The sequence below is a fragment of the Panthera tigris genome, chromosome B1, assembly GCF_018350195.1.
Source record: "Panthera tigris isolate Pti1 chromosome B1, P.tigris_Pti1_mat1.1, whole genome shotgun sequence".
NCBI classification, from domain to species: domain Eukaryota; kingdom Metazoa; phylum Chordata; class Mammalia; order Carnivora; family Felidae; genus Panthera; species Panthera tigris.
In genome coordinates this window covers 58,898,003-58,921,264 of record NC_056663.1, presented here as the reverse complement: position 1 = coordinate 58,921,264, position 23,262 = coordinate 58,898,003, and the positions used below count along the sequence as shown (strand labels likewise).

General features: G+C 34.2%; 1 protein-coding gene across 7 annotated transcripts in view; it reads right to left on the bottom strand.

Moving 5' to 3' along the window:
* Window positions 1-23,262, bottom strand: part of NEK1 (NIMA related kinase 1) — a 215,972-nt gene that overhangs the window by 13,970 nt on the left and 178,740 nt on the right. For all 7 annotated transcript variants that reach the window (XM_042983644.1, XM_042983645.1, XM_042983649.1 and 4 more), the window contains 4 exons: window positions 16,837-16,988; window positions 13,437-13,645; window positions 11,569-11,699; window positions 11,163-11,295 (listed from right to left, as the gene is read on the bottom strand). In XM_042983644.1, the coding sequence (XP_042839578.1) occupies window positions 11,163-11,295; window positions 11,569-11,699; window positions 13,437-13,645; window positions 16,837-16,988 (625 nt within the window). The remainder of the gene's footprint in view (window positions 1-11,162; window positions 11,296-11,568; window positions 11,700-13,436; window positions 13,646-16,836; window positions 16,989-23,262) is intronic.

Genomic DNA, 23,262 nt, shown 5'->3' with positions numbered 1-23,262 from the left:
GGGGGACTCTTCAAGTGAAGAAAACAAAACAAAACAGAAAAGACCCACAGCAACAAAGACTAGAAAGGACCAGAGAACATCACCAGAAACATCAACTCTACAGGAAACACAATGGCACTAAATTCCTATCTTTCAATAATCATTCTAAATGTAAGTGGACTAAATGCTCCAATAAAAAGACATATGTATGGATTAAAAAACAAGACCCACCTATATGCTGCCTACAAGAGACTCATTAAGACCAAAAGACACCTGAAGAATGAAAATAAGGGGATGGAGAACCATCGATCATGCTAATGAATGTCAAAAGAAAGCCAGAGGCACCTGGTGGCTTAGTCTTTGAGCGTCTGACTTTGGCTCAGTTCATGACCTTGTGGTTCCCGAGTTAGAGCTCCACATCGGGCTTGCTGCTGTGAGCCTGTCAGCACAGAGCCCACTTTCCTTTCTCTGTCTCTCTCTCTGCTCCACCCCCACTTGTGCTCTCCTCCCCAAAAAGAGAAAGCCAGAATAGCCATACTTATATCAGACAAATTAGACTTTAAAACAAAGACTGTAACAGGAGATGAAGGGAATTATATCATAATTAAGGGGTCTATCTACCAAGAAGACCTAACAATTATAAATATTTATGCCCCCATCTTGAAAGCACCCAAATATATAAAACAATTAATTACAAACATAAAGAAACTCACTCATAATAATACAATAATAGTAGGGGACTTTAACACCCCACTTACAACAATGGACAGATCTAAGCAGAAAATCAACAAGAAAACAATGGCTTTGAATAACACGCTGGACTGGATGGACTTAACAGATATAATCAGAACATTTCATCCTAAAGCAGCAGAGTATACATCTGTCTTGAGTGCGCATGGGACATTCTCCAGAATAGATCGTAGTCTGGGTTACAAATCAGCTCTCAACATGTACAAAAAGATTAAGATCATACCATGCACATTTTCAGACCACAACGCTATGAAACATGAAATCAACCACAAGAAAAAAATTTGGAAAGACCACAAATACTTGGAGATTAAAAAACATCCTACTAAAGAATGAATGGGTGAACCAAGAAATTAAAGAGGAAATTTAAAAGTACATGGAAATGAAAACAAGACAGTCCAAAATCTCTGGGATGCAGCAAAGGTGGTCATAAGAGGGAAGTATATCCAGGCCTTCTTAGAGAAGGAAGAAAGCTCTCAAATATACAACCCAACCTTACAACTAAAGAAGCTGGGAAAAGAACATCAAATGAAGCCCAAAACCAGCAGAGAAAGGGAAATAATAAAGATTAGAGCAGAAATCGGTAGAAACAGATCAATAAGACCAGGAGCTAGTTCTTTGAAAGAATTAACAAAATGGATAAACGCATAGCCAACGTTATTTAAAAGGAAAGGACTGAAATACATAAAATCACAAATGAGAAAGGAGAGATGACAACCAACACTGCAGAAACACCAATAATAATAAGAGGATATTATGAGCAATTATATACTAACAAATTGGGCAATCTGGAAGAAATGGGCAAATTCCTAGAAACATATAAACTATCCAAAATGAAACAGGAGGAAATAGAAAATTTGAATAGACACAAAACCAGTAAAGAAATTGTATCAGTAATAAAAAAAATGTCCCAACAAGAGTCCAGGATCAGATGGCTTCCCAGGGGAATTCTACCAAACATTTAAAGAAGAGTTAATACCTGTTCTTTTGAAGATGTTAATTAAAAAAAAACAAAAAAACAAAAAACAAAAAACAGAAATGGAAGGAAAACTTCCAAACTCACTCTGTGAAGCCAGCATTACCTTGATTCCAAAACCAGATAAAGAATTCACTAAAAAGGAGAATTACAGACCAATTTACCTGATGAACATGGATGCAAAAATTCTCAACAAGATACTAGAAAATCGAATCCAACAATACACTAAAAGAATTATTCCCCACAATCAAGTGTGATTTTTTTTCTGGGCTGCAGGAGTGGTTCAATGTCTGCAAATCAATCAACATGATACATCACATTAATAAAAGAAAGGATAAGAACCAAGATCCTCTCAACAAATGCAGAAAAAGCATTTGATGAAATACAGCATTCTTTCTTGACAAAAGCCCTCAAGAAAATAGGGATACAAGGATCACACCTCAAGATGATAAAGGTCATATACAAAAGACCCACAGCTAATATCACCCTGAATGGGGAAAAACTGACAGCTTTCCCCCTAAGGTCAGGAACACAACAGGGATGTGTACTTTTATTATTGTTGTTCAACACAGTACTGGAAGTCCAAGCCTCAACAATCAAACAACAAAAAGAAATAAAAGGCATCCAAATTGGCAAGGAAAAAGTCAAACTTTCGCTCTTCACAAATGCCACGATACTGTATGTGGAAAACCTGAAAGACTCCACCAAAAACTGCTAGAACTGGTACATGAATTCAGCAAAGTTGCAGGATATACAATCATGTACAGAAATCTGTGTCATTTCTATACACCAATAATGAAGCAGCAGAAAGAGAAATCAATGAAGTGATCCCATTTACAATTGCACCCAAAACCATAAAACACCTAGAAATAAACCCAACCAAAGAGGCAAAAGATCTGTATGCTGAAAACTATAGAAAGCTTATTGAAGAAGATGCAAGGAAATGGAAAAACACTCCATGCTCATGGACTGAAAGAACAAATCCTGTTAAAATGTCCACAGTACCTTTGGGGCACCTGGGTCGCTCAGTTAAGCATCTGACTTCAGCTCAGGTCATGATCTCACAGTTTGTGAGTTTGAGCCCCGCCTCGGGCTCTGTGCTACAGCTCAGAGACTGGAGCCTGCTTAGGATTCTGTGCTTCCCCTTCTCTCTGCCCCTCCCCCGCTCATGCTCTGTCTCTTTCTCTCAAAAAAAAAAAAAAAAAAAAAAAAACTTTAACAAAAGTAAAAAGAAATGTCTACACTACCCAAAACAGTCTACAAATTCAATGCAATCCCTATCAAAATAACACCAGCATTCTTCACAGAGCTAGAACAAACAATTCTAGAATTCATATGGAACCAGAAAAGACCCAGAATAGCCAAAATAATCTTGAAAAAGCAAAGCAAAGCTGGAGGCATCACAATTCTGGATTTAAACTGTATTACAAAGCTATAATCAACAAGACAGACTGGTACTGAAACAAAAATAGACACAGACCAATGGAACAGAATAGAGAACCCAGAAATAAATCCACAAATGTATAGACAACTAACCTTTGACAAAGCAAGAAAGAACATTCAATAGGATATTCTTCAGCAAGTGGTGTTGGGAAAACTGGACAGCGACATGCACAAGAATGAACCTGGACCACTTTCTTACTCCATACACAAAAATAAATTCAAAAGGGATGAAAGACCTAAATGTAAGACAGGAAACCATCAAAATCCTAGAGGAGAACACAGGCAGCAACCTCTTTGACCTCAGCCACAGCAACTTCTTACTAGATGTGTCTCCTGAGGCAAGGGAAACAAAACAAAAACGAAGCACCAGGATCTCATGAAGACAAGAAGCTTCTGCACAGAGAAAGTAACTGTCAACAAAACTAAAAGGTAACCAATGGAATGGGAGAAGATATTTACAAATGACATATCAGACAGAAGGTTAGTATTCAAAATCTATAAAAAACTTATCAAACTGAATACCCAAAAAACAAATAATGCAATGAAAAAATGGGCAGAAGACATGAACAGACACTTTTCCATGCCTAATAGACACATGAAAAGATGCTCAGCATCACTCATTATCAGGGAAATACATATTGAACATAACAGACACCACCTCACAGCTGTTGGAATGGTTAAAATTAACAGCTCAGGAAACAACAAATGTTGGCAAGGATGTAGAGAAAGGGAAACATTTTTGCATTGTTGGTGGGAATGCAAACTGTTGCAGCCACTCTGGAAAACAGTATGGAGTTTCCTCCAAAAGTTAAAATAGAGTTACCCTATGACCCATCAATTACACTACTAAGTATTTACCCGAAGGATACAAAAATACAGATTCAAAGGGGTACATGCACCGCAATGTTTATAGTAATATTATTAACACTAGCCATACTAAGGAAAGAACCCAGATGTCCATCAACTGAAGAATGGACAAAGAAGATATGGTATACATATACAATGGAATATTACTCAGCAATCCAAAAGAATGAAAAATCTTGCCATTTGCAACAACATGGAAGGAACTAGAATGTATTATGCTAAGTGGAGTCAGTCATAGAAAGAGAAATATCATATAATTTCACTCATATATGGAATTTAAGAAATACAACAGACGAACATATGGGAAAAGAAAGAAAAATAAGATAAAAACAGAGTGAGGGAAACCAAAATGCACTCTTAAATACAGAGAAGAAACTGACGGTTGCTGGAGGAATGTTGGGTTGGGGGACAGACTAAATGGGTGATGGGCAAATGGAGGGCACTTATTGAGATGAGCACTGAGTGTGACATGTCAGTGATTAATCACTAAATTCTACTCCTAAAACCATTATTACACTATATGTTAACTAACTTGGATTTAAATAAAAATAAAAAATAAAAGATGTAGTACCTTAAAAAAATAAAAAAGAATGTGTTTGAATTTAAATGATCATCAAATTAGTATAGACTGCTATACATTTAGATGTTATATATGATCCTCATATAACTACAAGCCCAAAACCTGTAACAGATTTACAAAAAATAAAGACAAAAAAAAAAAAAAAAAGTCAAACATAATACTACAGAAACTCATCAATCACAAAGAAAGAGAGCAGGGGCACCTGGGTGGTTCAGTTGGTTAAGTGTCCAACTTTGGCTCAGGTCATGCTCACAGTTGGTGAGTTCCAGCCCCACATGGGGCTTGCTGCTATCAGCACAGAGCCTGCTTCATATCCTCTGTCCCCCTCTCTCTGCCCCTCTCCTGCTCACATTCTCTCTCAAAAATAAACATTAAAAAAATAAAAATAAAATAAAAAACAAAGAGAGCAAGAGAAGAAGAAAGTAACAGAGAACTACAAAAATAATCAGAAAACAACAGAATGGCAATAAGTACGTATCTGTCAATTGATTACTTTAAATGGTCCAATCAAAGACATAAGGTGATGGAATGGATAAAAAACCAACGACCCATCTACATGCTGCTGACAAGAGATTCACTGCAGACCTAAAGACACATATAGACTAAAATTGAAGGGATGGAAAATCACTTACCAAACAAATGGAAGTGAAAAAAAAAAAAAAAAAAGGCCATGGTAGCAATACTTATATTAGACAAAACACACTTTAAAACAAAGATTGTTAACAAGAAACAAAAAGGGCATTACATAACGATAAAGGGATAAATCCAACAAGAGGCTATAACAATAGTAAACATCCATGCACCCAACACTGAAGCACCCTAAATACTTAAAGCAAACATTAATGGAGAAATTAATGGTAATATAACAATGGTAAGAGACTTTAACACTCGACTTACATCATTAGCTAGATCACCCAGGCAGGAAACCAAAAGGAAAGAGCATCTTTGAAGGGTATTAAACCAGATGGACATAAAGATATATATAGAACATTTCATCCTAAAACAACAGAATACACATTCTTTTCAAATGCACATGGAACATTCTCCAGAATAGATTACATGTTTGGCCACAAAACAACCCTTAATAAATTTAAGAAAACTGAAATTATACCATGCATTTTTTCTGACCACAACAGTATGAAACTAGAAATAAATCAAAGATAAAAACTGGAAAAAAACCCAAACATGTGAAGGCTAATCACCATGATAGTAAAGAAACCAATGGGTTAAGGAAACAAAGAAACAAAAAAATACATGGAGACAAATGAAATGAAATGAAAATGAAAACACAATGGCCCAAAATCTCTGGGACACACAACCAAAGCAGTTCAAAGAAGAAAATAAACCAACAGAGGCCTATATCAAGAAACAAGAAAAAGCTTAAATAAACAATGTAACCTTGCCCCTAAAGGAATCAGAAAAAGAACAAATCCCAAGGTGAGCAGACAGAATGAAGATAATAAATTCAGAGCAGAAATAAATGACATGGAGACTAAAAAAACAATAGAAAAAAAATCAATGAAACCAAGAGCTGGTTCTTTGAAAAGATAAAGGAAATTGAACAACCCTTAACAAGACTCCTCAAGAAAAAAAAAGAGAAAAGACCCAAATTCATAAAATCAGGTATGAGAGAGAAGTAACCCATGACACCATAGAAACACAAAGGATTATAAGAAAGCTACAAAAAATTATATGCCAACAAACTGGACAACTAGAAGAAATGGATACATTCCTAGAAACATACCATCTTCCAAAATTGAATAAGAAATAGAAAATCTGAAGACAGATCACTGTTAATAAACTGAATTGATAATGACAAAAATAGAAGTCCAGAATTAGATGGATTCACAGGTGAATTCTACCAAACATTTAAAGAAGAATTAATACCTATTCTCCTCAAACTATTCCAAAAATAGAAGGAGGAAAGCTTCCAAGTACATTCTGCAAAGCCAGCATTACTCTGACACCAAAACCAGACAAACACACCACAAAAAGAGAAAAGTACAGGTCAATATCCCTGATGAACACAGATGCAAAAATCATCAATAAAATATTAACAAACTGCATTCATCAATACATTGAAAGGATCGTTTACCACAATCAAGTGGGATTTATCCTGGGGATGTAAGGATGGTTTGATATTCACAAGTCAATCAATGTGATATGCTACATTAACAAAACAAAGGATAAAAATCATATGATCATCAATAGATGGAGAAAATCATTTGATAAAATTCAATACCCATTTAAGATAAAAACTCCTAACAAAGTAGGTTTAGATGGAATATACCTCAACATAATAAAGAACATATATTAAAAACCCATAGCTACTATCATACTCAATGGTGAAAAACTGAGAGCCTTCTAATATCAGGAACAAGACAAGTTATGTCCATTCTTGCCTCTACTATTCAACATAATACTCAAAGTCCTAGCCACAACAATCAGATGAGAAAAAGAAGTAATAGGCATCCAAACTGGTGAAGAAGTTAGACTGTCACTATTTGCAGATGACATGATAGTATACACGGAAAATCCACCAAACAACTACTAGATGAAATAAATAATTCAGTAAAGTTTCAGGATACAAAATTAATACTCAGAAATCAGTAGCATTTCTATACACCAAAAATGAGGTAGTAGAAAGGGCATTTAAGAAAATAATTTTCATTTACAATTGCACCAAAAATAATAAAATATCTAGGAATAAACCAAAGAAGTGAAAACTATAAAACACCAATGAAATAAATTGAAGATGACACAAATGGAAAGATATTCCATGCTCATGGATTAGAAGAATTAATAATGCCAAAAGCTCTGTATTACCCAAAGCAATCTACATATTCAATGTAATCAATCCCTATCAAAATACCAACAGCATTTTCCATAAAACTAGAATACTCAAATTTGTATGCAAACACAAAAGACCCCTTATAGCCAAAACAATCTTAAGAAAGAAAAGCAGAGCTGCAGGTATCATAATTCCAGATTTTAATATATACTATAAAGTTGTAGTCATCAGAACAGTATGGTATTGGCACAAAAATAGACATAAAGATTAATGGAAGAATACAGAAAGTCTACAAATAAACCTATAATTATATGGTCAATTAATCTATGACAAAGGAGGCAAGAATATACAGTGGGAAAAAGACAGTTTCTTCAATAAATGGTGGAAAAATTAGAGACCTACATATATGTAAATGAATGAAACTGGACCCATTCTAACATCATACACAAAAATAAATTCAAAATAGATTAAAGCCCTAACATGAGACCAGAAACCATAAAAATCCTTGAAGAGAACACCGAAAGGAATTACCCTGACATCAGCCACAGTAACATTTTTCTAGATGTGTCTCCTCAGGCAAGGGAAACAGAAGCAAAAATAAACTATTAGGACCACATCAAAATAACAAACTTTTGCATAGTAAACAACACAATCAACTAAACAAAAAGGCAACCTAATGAATAGAAGATATTTGCAAATGACATTTCTGTCATATGTTAACAACATATACGACCCCACATGAAAAAATCAAACAATCCAATTAAAAAATAGGCAAAGGACCTGAATAGACATTTTCTGAGGAAGACATACAGATGGCTGACAGCCACATGAAAAGATGCTCACCATCACTAGTCATCAGAGAAATGCAAATGAGAACCACAATGAGATATTACTTTACATACATCAGAATAGCTAGTATCAAAAAGAGAGGAAATAATAAGTGTTGGTGAGGGTATGGAGCAAAAGGAACCCTCGTACATTGCTGGTGGAAAGTAAACTGGCATAGCTACTGTGGAAAACCATAATGGAGGTTCCTCAAAAACTCACAAATAGAAATACCACACGATCCAATAACTCCACTAATAGGTTTTATCCAAAGAAAAAGAATACACTAATTTGAAAATATATATGCACCCCTATGTTTATTGCAGTATTATTACCAATAGCCAAGATATGGAAGCAACCTAAGTGTCTTTTGACATATGAATAGATAAGGAAGATGTGTGTATGCACGAGTGCACACACATACACACACACTGGAATATCACATTGTCATAAAAAAGGATGAGATTGTACCCTCTGTGACAACATAGATGGACCTACAGGTATTCTGCTAAGTAAAATAAGTTAGACTGAGAAAAAGGAATACCATATGATTTCACTCATATGTAGAATCTAAAAAAAAAATGAATAAACAAAAAGCAGAAGCAGATTTATAAATATAGACAACTGATCATTGCCAGAGAAGGGGGTGGGGTTGGGAGGATAGGCAAAAGGGTTAACGAGGAGTGGGAAATACAGGCTTCCAGTTATTAAATGAATAAATCATAGGAAGAAGGCACAGTATAAAGAATACAATCAATGATATTGCAGTAGTGTTGCCTGGTGACCAACGGTAGCTATACTTGAGGTAAGCACAGCATAAAGTATAAACTTGTCAAATAGTTATGTTGTACACCTGAAACTAATATGACCATGTGTGTCATCTATACTCAAGTAAAAAAAAATTTGAAAAGAAAGGAGCTCCTTTAAGTTTCTATTGATAGATTTCATTGCACCACCATAAATAGGACACATTGCTTTGTTTTTGCCTGTTTGTGATTATTAAGGGGGCTAAAGAAAATCATATTGAAGAATATATGCAGCACTATCTACTGGCTTATATTCAATCCATTACTTGTTGCTAATGGCCCTAACATTTTCTTGACAGTTATTATTTTGTTAAGAATACTAATGAAGACACAGTGGTTTCTGAAGCTATATGGTAAGAGTACTCACTGTACCTTAAGATTTTCTAGTTTTGATTTAACGATAACTATTATAATTTTTAAAAGATTTTTATTTAAAAAAAAATTTTTTTTAATGTTTATTTATTTTTGAGACAGAGAGAGATAGAGCATGGATGGGGGAGGGTCAGAGAGAGAGGGAGACACAGAATCGGAAGCAGGCTCCAGGCTCTGAGCTGTCAGCACAGAGCCCGATGTGGGGCTCTAAATCACAGACCGTGAGATGATGACCTGAGCTGAAGTCGGACGCTTAACTGACTGAGCCACCCAGGCGCCCCTAAAAGATTTTTATTTTTATTATCAAATTTAAAAAAACATTTTTTTTTGGCTGAGCTTTTTGGTCAATATAAATAAGTTTATACCTTAAATAAGTGAAGCTGCTCCCAAAATAAAAAAAATTCTTGAATTTGATTTTAGGAAACTTGATTAATAAACATATCAAATATTTTTATTAAAAGCCTGATTCTGAAATATCTGAGCTGAATATTGATGCTCCATTCCTATGAACACTAAATCCAGGTATTCACCCTCCCATGCCCAAACACATCTACAGTTTCAAAAAAGATCTTATTTGCAATCTCAGTACTCTCCAAGATATCCAGAATACTGCTGCTAGATTGAACTTTACAAAACATCTTCACTTTGTCAGTTTACAAATCTTCACTGATTTCCTCTATGTATTTTAAACATTTCATAGTATCTAATCACAAAGACTACTTTGGGGTTTTTTTTAGTTTTTATTTAAATTTTAGTTAATATGCAGTGTAATATTAGTTTCAGATGTACAATATAGTGATTCCACACTTCCCTACAACAAAGACTATTTACAACAAGAAGCTTCTGATAGGGTGATTTCAACTCTAATACACATCAATTAGTTTTCACTCTGTTTTTTGACAAGTATGGCTCTACATTTCTTTCCATTTTTCACAATCCAAGCTTCCCTTCTCTAATTCCTACTGCACTGAAAAGTACTTTAGAATATGCATTTTTTACATATAGTTTTACACTTTCATATACTTAGGTTTCATCTCCCAAGAGAACTGTAAACAACATGTAAATAAAACACTATGTCGTTTAATGTCAATTAGTAATAAAGTGCTAGGTTACAAGAAGCACTTAATAAGTATTTTGAAAACAGTTCACAATACATTAGAATAGTGATCATCCTTTTATAGCAATGGAAACTGAAATTTCAAAGAAATTACTTAATGTCACATTACTAGCTTGTCACAGAGTTAGGACTATACTACTGGTCTTGTTCCATGTCTAAATTGACTAAATTTAAGGGGCAACACCATTTTTAACTTTAATAATTTTCCATAAAATTCAAATATATTTTGTGTCATTCTGTAGGTAAATATTTTCCAAACAGAAAAATGGTTTACATATAAACCACTATAAATGAACTCCACTTACTGTGAATGGAAGAGATTATATTTGGTATTAGGAGAAACTGTACATACTGCTGAAGCATGTATGTCTAAAACTTTACTAAAGCATTCTGATTTCTAGCACTGACCAATAAGGAGTCTTTCTAAAAAATCTCATTCAAATGTTACTTATAAACTAAGTAAAAATATGGACCTAAAGGACTTAAGTCAATGAAAATATGGTAGAATCAGTAACAGTATATGACATGGTTAATTTTATAATTGCTCGTAAGTACTGGATATGATTCCAATATAGATTTCACCAAAATGCATGTGATAAAAGCTCAGTAATTTACATCCTGTTTTTTGCACATTTACTTAAAATAGACTGAGGAAATCTTACCTTCTTGATAGGCTCCATCTGCCATGACTAAATGAAGAATCTTGGCATAAAGATGTTCATGTTCATTTCCTAAAATATTCTGAACTATTGTTGAACAAATCTCAATATTTTCATCTTCATCTTCATGAATAGCCTATACCAAATTTCCAAATATAAATTAATGCTTGAATATTAACTTTAATTGGAAACTTTATTATTTATGATAAATCTATTGACCTATAAATATCACTGACATTTCACTAGTAATTCAAAAAGAGCATATTTCAAAGTTAAATTTTTTCTTAAATAGGCTCCATGCCCAACATGGGGCTTGCACTCATGACCCTGAGGTCAAGAGTCAGATGCTCTATCAACTGGGCCAGCCAGGTGACCCAAAGTTAAATGTTTTAATTGACATTTTACTTACCTTTATCTTCTCATAAACCTCAAAGAATTTTTCAAAGCCTATTTCCTGCTCCAGGTGAAGTCTCAGTTCCTCTAAATGATTAAAGACGCTATCATATTCACATTCACTAGTAATCTCACCATCACTGTTATCTAAAATGCAGAAATAAAAAGAAGATATTTTAAGACTAAAAAGAATGAATAAAATAATTCTTACCCTAAAAGACTAAAATTCTTTTTCACAACTGAGTGAGGTCACTGAAACAGACTACTTGTACTTTCACTAGAAAGATTTTATCATTATAATTATTGCCATTTATATAGGAAATCGGTGTATTTGTAAATCTGTCTTAACAAGAATGTTACTTTGGGTTGGGGCACCTGGGTGGCTCAGTCAGTCAGAGGTCCACTCTTGATCTCGACTCAGGTCATGATCTCACAGTTGGTGCAATTGAGCCCTGCATCGAGCCTTGCACTGGGCTCTGTGCTGACAGCGTGGAGACTACTGGAGATTCCTTCTCTCCTTCTCTATCTGCCCCCTCCCCTGCTGGTGTGCACACATGGTCTCTCTCTCTCTCAAAAATAAATAAAAACAAACTTAAAAAAAAAAAAAAGGAATGTTACTTTGGGAATCTTTTATAGACATAAACAGTAAACTAGAATAAAAGCATTCTAATTGAGTAAAAAATGAAAAAAGCATACCCATATGTTCTGTACTGAGGCAACCAACCCTAACTACTGTTTTTAAAAAGTTGACATTAAACATGGGCCAAAGCATGAAAAAGCACGCAGGAGGCAGATGACTTATGCTACATATCATAAAACTTTAGTAAAGCACTTAGAAAATACAAATGCTATCTATGTTTTATGTCATGTATATGTCCAAGACACTTGGAAATAGTCTAGTAAGGGGTGCCTGGGTGGCGCAGTCGGTTAAGCGTCCGACTTCAGCCAGGTCACGATCTCGCGGTCCGTGAGTTCGAGCCCCGCGTCAGGCTCTGGGCTGATGGCTCGGAGCCTGGAGCCTGTTTCCGATTCTGTGTCTCCCTCTCTCTCTGCCCCTCCCCCGTTCATGCTCTGTCTCTCTCTGTCCCAAAAATAAATAAAAAAACGTTGAAAAAAAATTTTTTTTTAAAAAAAGAAATAGTCTAGTAAAAGACAAAATTACTGAAGAATTGTTCCTTTTCACATTAGCTCTTCTTCCCAAATAAACATAATATAGTTCTTGATTACACAGATTTTCTATGTATCTTGGGGGTAATGCTATCAACAAACAACAATTTAAAAAAAAAGTGTCAACGTTTTAAAAACTGTTTTTAGTATTAACCTTGCTGGTTAACCACTGTATGTGGAAGCTCTTTGTAAAATATAAACTGCTAGGAAAACTAGGCTATTATCTTTAGTACTAGAAAAATAAGTCAAGGAAGATAAGAAAACAATGAAAATCCTTCAAAAGCATTTCTTCTCTTTTAAAATTTATTTATTTTGAGAGAGACAAGAGAGTGCAAGCTGGGAAGAGGCAGAGAGAGGGAGAGACAAAATCCCAAGCAGGCTCTGCACCGTCAGCACAGAGCCCGATGTGGAGCTCGAACTCACGAACCCGTGAGATCATGACCTGAGCCTAGATCAAGAGTCACACACTTAACCAACTGAGCCACCCAGGCGCCTTGCTTCAAAAGCATTTCTAAAATTTAACGGGAAAGAAATGGAACAAATGTATATGGACATTTGTGTGAGAAGAAAAGGCATGAATAAAGTCAGAGACACAGAAGCATACTTCAGTTTTATTCAAAGTTGGAAATGGTTTGTATCAGATAACAGAAAAATATATTCTACTTGAAATAATTGTATACACTGAAAAAAGAAAGGTCCATGATCATGACCACGTACCCGAATGCCATTCTTCATTTAGGGCACTTTCACTGCTGGGATTGTCATCCTCATCTGCTACATCTGTCCCATTTGCAGTCTGCTCTATGTCACTGTTTTTTAAGATGGATTCTTCCTCCTCACTGTATTCTTCTCCAGGTTGTTCCCTAAGTAACTGTTCCATAGAGGCCTGAAGCTCTTGTAAATCTGTGTCAGTTTCTTCAAATACACTGAAATTTTGAAAGATTAAAGTAAATGTTACCAAAATGTTACCTTATTTTGAAATTTTACTTCAATATACATGTGCTCCTTTATACTTAAAAGTACTAATAGTGGATAAAAAGAAATCTGAAAAAACCTACATAGGTAAAAGTAAATGAGGACTGATACAATTATAAAATACAGCACATGGTACATATTCTGGAATACATAAACCCGAAGATGACTTGTGTGATCTTGAGTGCCGAAAGAGAATTATAAAACTATCAATGCTATTCACTGCTTAAATTTTGAAAGAATGTTTCAGTGTTTTAAAAGGCCAGACTAAAGAGATTTTTCACTTGCTTTCAAAAAAAATACTTAATATTCAAATATTTTTCTTCTATGTAATTTTGAAAATTCAGCAGAATATTCACGCGGATGTATAATGGTAGTATCCTATATGAAAGGCTTTTCATATAAACATTCATTGAGCATTTGAACTTTTAGAAATGAAAATACTTATGGAATTTTACATTCAGGTTCACAGGATGATCTAGTGAATAAAAATAGTCACCAGAAATCTTATCTTTACATGTTTATCCTTGAAAACATTTCTAAAATACATAGCAAGTAAACTTTACCACATAATTACAATATATTAACCATAATAATCTTTGCTAGATTATCTTATTTCCAAGGCATTGCTCAGGATATTAATTTTATTTTCATGGGATTAAAGATGCTGGAACAAATTAATTTAGGCCAATAATACCTTACTTTTATATAGTACTTTATTTTATTTAGTTTATTTATTCAGTTTTATTCTATTACTAAAATTTTACCTACATATAACTCACTTTAGAGACATGGAAACTGAATCAAAGTGTTTATATGTCTTGCACAAGGCTATACACTCAATTGCACAGTCAATAAATAGCACAGAAAGGATTGAAATCTCACCACTTCTATAATACCCCCAAAACATACTCAATGACTTTATTTCTCTTATGATTTGCCTCTTAGATCTATGAGATCTTCTGAAAGAGGTTATGTACCCACGCTGAGGATTTCACCCACTAGAAAAGCTGATTTAAGTTTAGATTCCAATCAAATAAACAAGTGTTTACTGAAGAGCTAAAATATAAATGGTATTATGCAAGATCTTAAATAAATTTTCCATTAATGGAAAAAAAATAATCTTTTAATGTAGAAATATCTTTAGTTTTTATTTATGTGTACAAACTTCTACACTTTGTAGCAGGTATAGAAAAGCATAGCACCTCATTAGAACGAGAAAGAGAGTATATCTAATCTTTTGGTTCATCCTACTATTAGCATTTAACTTAGTATTTAATTAAAAGACTAACATAGCATGCACATACACTATGTACCATTGTAACAATGAGTAAACATTAATCTGTTGATTAAATCTTCTAGTGGCCAGCCTGGAGGAATTAGTGCCCTCCACAGATGGTATTAAAAGTCAGTGGGGCTGCTAAGTCTGCCATTATAAGAAAAGTATAAGACTAACATCTTTTTTGGAAGAAGCATTCAAAAATTTGTCTTATACATATTTTTAAATGTGGCCCTGAATTCACTTTTTAGATTTTCTTATTATATGACCTTGAGTGAAGTTTGAATAACAACAAAAAGAAATGTTTTTTTCCCAAGGAAAACATTAAGTGAAATTTCCTGGTATGCACTAACCTACTTTTAAAAATAGCTTAGTTCAGCACTCTCAACAATAGTCAAATTAGGGAAACAGCCTAAATGTTCATCAACTGATGAATGGATAAAGAAATTGTGGTTTATATACACAATGGAGTACTACGTGGCAATGAGAAAGAATGAAATATGGCCCTTTGTAGCAACATGGATGGAACTGGAGAGTGTTACACTAAGTGAAATAATCCATACAGAGAAAGACAGATACCAGATGGTTTCACTCTTATGTGGATCCTGAGAAACTTAACAGAAACCCATGGGGGAGGGGAAGGAAAAAAAAAAAAGAGGTTAGAGTGGAAGCGAGCCAAAGCATAAGAGACTCTTAAAAACTGAGAACAAACTGAGGGTTGATGGGGGGTGGGAGGGAGGGGAGGGTGGGTGATGGGCATTGAGGAGGGCACCTTTTGGGATGAGCACTGGGTGTTCTATGGAAACCAATTTGACAATAAACTTCATATATTTAAAATAAATAAATAAATAAATATCTATCTTAAAAAAATAAAAATAGCTTAGTTTTCAATTTTTTATTTTATTTTTTTAACTTGGTTTTCAAAATTTTAAATTAATATTAAAAGCTTCTAACTTAAATTTTAAAATTCTGTCATCAACTAGTAGTTAAAAGAACACAAGTCACAAACAAGCTATTGTGGCAGTCAGATTAAAACAATGGTGATTTTAGAGACACCTAGGTGGTTCAGTTGGTTGGGCAACCGACTCTTGGTTTCTGCTCAGGTCATGATATCATTCATGGTTTTTGAGATCAAGTCCTGCATCAAGCTCTGCGCTGACAGTGCAGAGTAACATAGGAGGGCTTACTTGTTGCAAAGAGGGTGGAAAAAGATTACTGTCTAAGGGGCTATCACTTCCCATAGTTCTCAGAAGTGTTGGTTAAATTTCTCTCAGATTCTAGATTCCCTGTGGATCATGAAGAAAGGAATTTTGGGAAAGCAATTAAATGTATGTTCACATACATATGCAAATAAAACAACTGGTCTACCTGCTAACTCTCCACTGCCATAGTTTTGAAATCATACATGGCAGGAGAGAGATATAGAGGCTTTCTGGTCTTTTCCCTGGTGAACTGTAGAATAGTACATATTTCACAATTTCCCACTTCAATCCCTGTATCATGTGGCATTAAACTGTTAAATAATCATCACCCTAATATTCATTCATTTAAGCAAAATTTATTACACATGTACCCCATGGCCAAGTCAAGGTCCTACATGTTCAGTAGTGAATAAGAGAGCACACATAGAAATCATTTTCTTATATTCTTCAAAGTGAGAGTAAGTCATTATATTACTTAGAGGCAACTATACATGTCAAAACTTGCATGACTGTACTTTAAAAATGCTGTATAAAGGTAAAGAAGTAGTGAAAAAATCAGTTATAGATCATTTTTTAAAACTGCCTAGGTGAGTCACATCTCTAGAACTCCTATAAACTCAAAAATTCTGTTAGTGCTAGTATTTGTTAATGACATCATGCTCACATGTCTTCAGAATCAGAAGGTCCTTCTTTAATATGCTCATCTTCAATTTCATCTATTTCAAGATTGTCTTGACAAACATCTCCTACAGTGGGAACATCCATCAGTGTTCTGAACAATTTTGAGAGATCTGGAAGTGAACATGTCCTCAACATCTAAAAAAGTTAACAGACTTCTTAGTAGGAGTGAGATCATTAGAAAATAAAAACGAGATAAAAAAATTAGAAAGTTAGAGCTAATACTAATTTTTTATTTTTATATCATATATTTAGAGCTAGAAGCTCCAGAGGTGACTTGTCCAAGGTTAGAACCTAATTCTCTTGAATTTCAGCTCTGTATTTTTTGCAGTGAGGAAACTAAATTTTCAAGTTATGCCTGGGTTTCAACACACAAGGATTCACTTAAGTCATCGTTCAAAGGCAGGGAGAGGTGCTTACTTGGGGTATGCCCAGGGAATGGAATTAGAAATCTGTCAGAAATCAGGCAGTGCCAGAAACTGCTAATTTGCTCCTTCTCATTCAGGACCTATACTGTCACTCTTTTACTGTATCTCTGCTAACTCTTCCCCTCACACTTTCCTATGGTCAATCCTCCCCGTATATCTTTCCCAAATCCTGGACTGAGTTAGTCTGAAGCTTGGCAAAGCACCATCACACATAAATTGGTGGCCCTTTGTATCATTTATCCTAGGAGCTGTTGTCTGGGTCACATTGGTTAAACAAGGAACTTCATATTAGTGCAAAACAAACAAACAAAAAACAAAAACAAACAAAAACCTAATATGGCTTCCCTGAACAATGCACTGTAAATAGAGCCTTTCCTACAAGAAGGCAAGGCTAGAAAGACAGGTACTTGATGTTCATACTGAAAATCATGTGAGATCAGGTGAGAAGAAACTGACTTAAGAAAAAATGCACAGTTGAGGTATTTAAAATTTGAACTTGTTTGCATAAGACCAGAAATAATAGAAATAGCCTCTGGCCACTAACCTAACAGCAGTTAGAATATGATGGATAGACAGAGCAATGAAACAAATATCTAAATATATAAGTCTCAGAGTTGGGTTAATAACCCTAAAGGAGTCTGTGAGATTTGAAACATAACTCCTAAGGCCCTGGTAAGAATCTACACCAGATTGGAGGCTGTGAAGAAAACACAATGTTTAGCATATTAATGAAAATTTATATTCGTCGCCAATTTTATTGGTACAATCTGTTTTTGAGAATAAAAAAAGGATAGATTTCCATTACTTGAACATAATTTACATATTACAGCACTTGAAAAAAATGGTTATGAACTACAAGATGGTAAGATACGTTGCTTGTCAAAGCACTTAATAATGGTACTGAAAGTATTTCTTTTTCTGAATCTCTCACTGTCAGCAGAATTTATGCTTGACTTGTTTATTATTTTAATGGTTTGAACCCTGTATATTATAAACCAGCGGTATGCAAAATATGCATACAGTAACAGTTTCTCTAGATAGATACAGCATATATGCATTATATATCTAAATTCAAGGGGACTCGACATAAAGATGCAGTATTTTTTAGCCTGAGATAAATTTTAACTCTGGTAAAATAGTCTCAATTCTAGTTTATTCCTTTCACTAGTTAAAATAATTTTCCTAATATGGGAGCCTGGGCGGCTCAATTGTTTAAGCATCTGACTTCAGCTCAGGTCATGATCTCCTGGTTCACAGGTTTGAGCCCCGCATCCAGCATTGTGCTGAAAGTTAAGAGCCCAGGGGCGCCTGGGTGGCTCAGTCGGTTAAGCCTCTGACTTCAGCTCAGGTCACGCTCTCACGGTCCATGAGTTCGAGCCCCATGTCGGCCTCTGTGCTGACAGCTCAGAGCCTGGAGCCTGTTTCAGATTCTGTGTCTCCCTCTGTCTCTGCCCCTCCCCCGTTCATGCTCTCTCTCTCTCTCAAAAATAAATAAACGTTAAAAAATTAAAAAAAAAAAAAAAAAGAAATAAAGTTCAGAGACTGAAGCCTGCTTCGGATTCTGTGTCTCCCTCTCTCTGCCCCTCCCCCGTTCACACTGTCTCTCTCTCTCTCTCTCTCTCTCTCTCTCAAAAATAAACATTAAAAAAATAATTTTCCTAACTTAATGTAACATAGTACAGTTAGAAATTTTAAGAGGTAGGTAATTTCACAACTTTCCTCCTGGAATAGATCTATGTACCCTCAATCCAACAGCTTATCTATCCTATATTGAAAACCCTTTATGTTCACAGTCTTCTTTGACAGATTTTTTTTAGATGTTTTTGTTTGTTGGTTAAGTTCTTTTTCTCAAAAATGAAGAGAACCACATAAGATAGTGAATAAATTAAGTAGTAAGTATACTAATAATAGAACTCCACATATAATTCTACTTAAAAGAATTCTGTCAACTCACAGTTTCATCTGTAGTATTTTTCAAATAAAATTATGAATTAGCAATACTCTGGTTATAGTACAGAATGGATTATAATGAACATATTTAACTTCTGCTTACTAAAATTAAACTGTAACACTGTTTCTTAAAAATAGCTTCTACAAATATATCCTCACTTCAACCCATAAACCAGGTGAAAAGTGGATCTAAAACATTAAAAAAATTATGAACATTTAGCAAAGGCAAAAATTATAGACATTATATAATAATTGATATTTTAGCCAATTAAAACAAGACATTTAAGACATATATGCTATTGGTTAATTACACATCAATAACCTCCCCCCCACTCTCCATTTGCTATAATGAGTAAAGAAATTCTTAATATTTTTATAGAGATTAGTTTTCCACTCTACTCCGCAGATCAGAAAACTATTGGTGGAACACATCTGGTCTCTCTCCGCCCTGTATTCGCCATCCTCTAAAATGAGGGAGGTCTAAAGGGAAGGACAAGTAACTATTCTGTTTGGTAACCTAGACTGTGTTCTTATATAAGTGATAGCATGAGAAGATCACATCTTGAGATGATTTCATTTTGAACTATTACAAATTTACCTTACCTTACTTAATAAATCAAGTCACTCTATTACTACTACCTTATGAAAGCTACATAATTTACAGTGTTTGTTGTCAGAAATAATACAACTCAGACGATAATATAATTCTAGACCTACTAGAAATAGCTTTTCAAAATGAAAGTGTAACAAAAAGGTTTTTAAATAAACAAAAAGGAAAAAAAAGTCATCACCAACAGGGCTGCACAAGAATGTTAAAGGAAATTCTTAAAAGGTGCAGAAGTGATAGATACCAGACAGAAACCTGAATTCTACACAAAGTAATGAAGAATGTCCAAAATGGTAAATATATAGACTCTCAATTTTTACTTTCTGTAAAAGATAATGTTTAAAGCAAAAATGATAAAAATTTATTGTGGTGTTTATAACATATGGACATAATATATACGACAACAATACCAAAAGGACAGACAAGAGAGTGGAAATGGAAGTATATTGTTAAATATGTTAAATAAATACTGTGGTATATTAAATATGTTAAATATGTTAAATAAATATAGTGGTATATTAAAGAAAGATTGTAAAAAGCTAAAACTGTATGTTGAAAACTGAGAATTACAACTAAATATTTGAAAAGGTCTATCTTTAAAAGAAAACAGTAGAGATTAAATAAAATGCTAAAAATACTCAATCCAAAAGAAAGGAGAATTAAAGTAAATACAAGAAGAAAAAGTGATGAGACAAATAGAAAACAAATAGCAAAATGGTAGGTTTAAAATTAATCATATCAATAATATATAAAAAATTACATAACAAGTAAATTGTCTAATCACTTTGAATAAAAGAGATCGTCAGGCTGGTTAAAAAGACTTGACTAGATGATAGCTACAAAAAAATCCACTTTACATATAAAATCAGTGTGATTAAAAGTAAAGGATGTAAAATATATATACCTCATAGACATTAATCATCAGAAAGCTGGAATGGCTGTATTAAAATTGGACAAAACAGATTTCAAAACAAAGTGATATGACCAAGAATAAAGAGAGTCATTTCATAACGATTAAAGAGGTCAATTTTTTAAGACTATATAAAGATTATTAACATGCATTAAATTGACTGGAAATTTTAACACTCCTTTCTCAGTAATTAATAAATACGTAGAAAGACAATTAGCAAGGACACCACTATCAAACAAAAAGGGACACTTCATAACAATAAGCCTATCAATTCAATATCCAGAAGACAGCAATACTGAATTTTTATTCACTCAAGAGCAAAGTTTCAAAATACATGGAACAAAAATAGACACAAATGAAAAGACAATTATGCAAGTATAGTTTTTTCAATCTTTTCTCATCAAATGATACAACTAGACAAAATAGAAGATAAAGAAGACTTGAACAACACTAGCAACCAATTTGACTTAATTCTTGACATTTACAAAACATTCCACACAATGATAGAATACACATTCTTTTAAGGAGATCTGTTAGAGTAGAAGCCACCAGTAAAGGAGACTAAAGGGTGATTCATGAGCACCGAGGAAAATGTGATATAAAGCAAGCCAAGATATAAAAATGATTTTACAAATAAAGTGTATATCAACTCTGTTGGAAGAAAAAAATCAAGAAAGATGAGAAAAAGGTACATGGAATTTGGCAATGTATTAGTAACTAATTTGACAAGAGCAGTTTTAATGGAGGAGTGGGATGAAAGTCATATTGGAATGTATTTGGAAGTGGAGACCACAAAGATACAACATATTGAAGATGTTTGGTTGTAAAGGGAACAGAGAAAAGGGGTGGTAGCTGGAGAAGGACATGTTGTCAAGAGAAGAGAAGTTTGCTAATTACGATGGGACTTACAAGAACATGTATGTTGAGGAAATGATCTACTATAGAAAAGTTGATACAAGTGTGACCAAAGTAAAGGAGTTAATCCTTGAGGTGAGAGAGGTTAGGATTCAAAGTACAAGGAGAATTTCCTTTAATAATAATAAAAAAACCCCACAGGGTTGCCTGGGTAGCTCAGTCGGTTAAGCATCCAACTTGATCTTGGTTCAGGTCATAATCTCGTGATCATCAGACTGAACCCAGGGTCAGGCTCTTTGCTGAGTGTGGAGCCTGCTTGGGACACTCTCTCTCTCTCTCTCTCTCTCTCTCTCTCTCTCTCTCTCTCCTCTCTCTCTGTCTCTCCCTGCCTTGTACACACTCGTGCACGCACTCTCTCTCCATCTCAAAAATAAACATTAAAAAAAAGGTAAGTAGCACAATTAACATTTTTAAAAAAGACCTTTAACAAAAATCCTTGTTAAAAGCTCAAATTATTCCACTTAGTAGACAAATTATCTATATGTTTCAAAATAAATTTTACTTTTTCTCCACATTTCAAGGTGACCATTATGAACATCAAGTATTTACTATTTGGGCCCAGTGATGAACTTTCATGACCTCAAAGATTTAAGGAATAGGGAGGTATGGCCTTCTGTCCTTGCCTTAAATGGCTACAAACTGCTTTGGCTTTCTAGGGTTCTTTCTTGCCCTTCCTCTTACAGTCATTCCCCTACATGAAATCTATTTTGTTGTGCTTCCTTCCGAAGCAAGTACTTCTATAGAACTACTAAGGCTGAACAAAGGTCATGAAAGAAAATAAAAAATTAAAATGTATTATGCAAGGAATGTTAACATTTTTTCTTAAGTTTATTTCTTTATTTTGAGAGAGAGGCAGAGCATGCGAGTTGGGGAGAGGCAGAGAGATAAGGAAAGAGACAGAATCCCAAGCAGGTTCTGCACTGTCAGCATAAAGCCCGACATGGGGCTTGAAACTATGAACCATGAGATCATTACCTGAGCCAAAGTCAAGAGTCAGATGCTTAACTGACTGAGCACCCAAGCTCTCCAGGAATGTTAACTTTATACACAGAATAAATTATTAAAAATCTCTAGGCTAAAGACAATTAGCTACACACCTTTACTAGAAAGGAAAGTATATGAATTACATGATAATCCTTCTCTGTTCCACAAGTAGGCCTTATTCTCTAACTCTGAAGATCATAACATTTGTTTTCATAGTTTACATCTTTGAAAGTTTGAATGCTATTAGACAAGTAAGAGAATTTAGCAATCTCTACATTTAAAATAAGATTAAGACAACACTCCATAAAGTAAAAACATATCCAACTGGAAAACTAAATTGAAAATCAAAATGACATATTTAAAAAAGAGCCAAGGATGAAAGAATTCAGGTAATTCATTCCTATACAGACCTAAACATATAAAAATGTCCAACATCAGTGGCAAACACAGAAACACAAATTTTAAAAATACCATCATCACTCATTCATTAAATACACAATTTTTAAGTGAATGATAACAGTTGGTGCTCTTTAGAGTACAGACTCTCATATACTATTGAGGTATTATTAGCTACTTTTTAATCTTTATTTTATTTGTGTGTGTGTGTGTGTGTGTGTG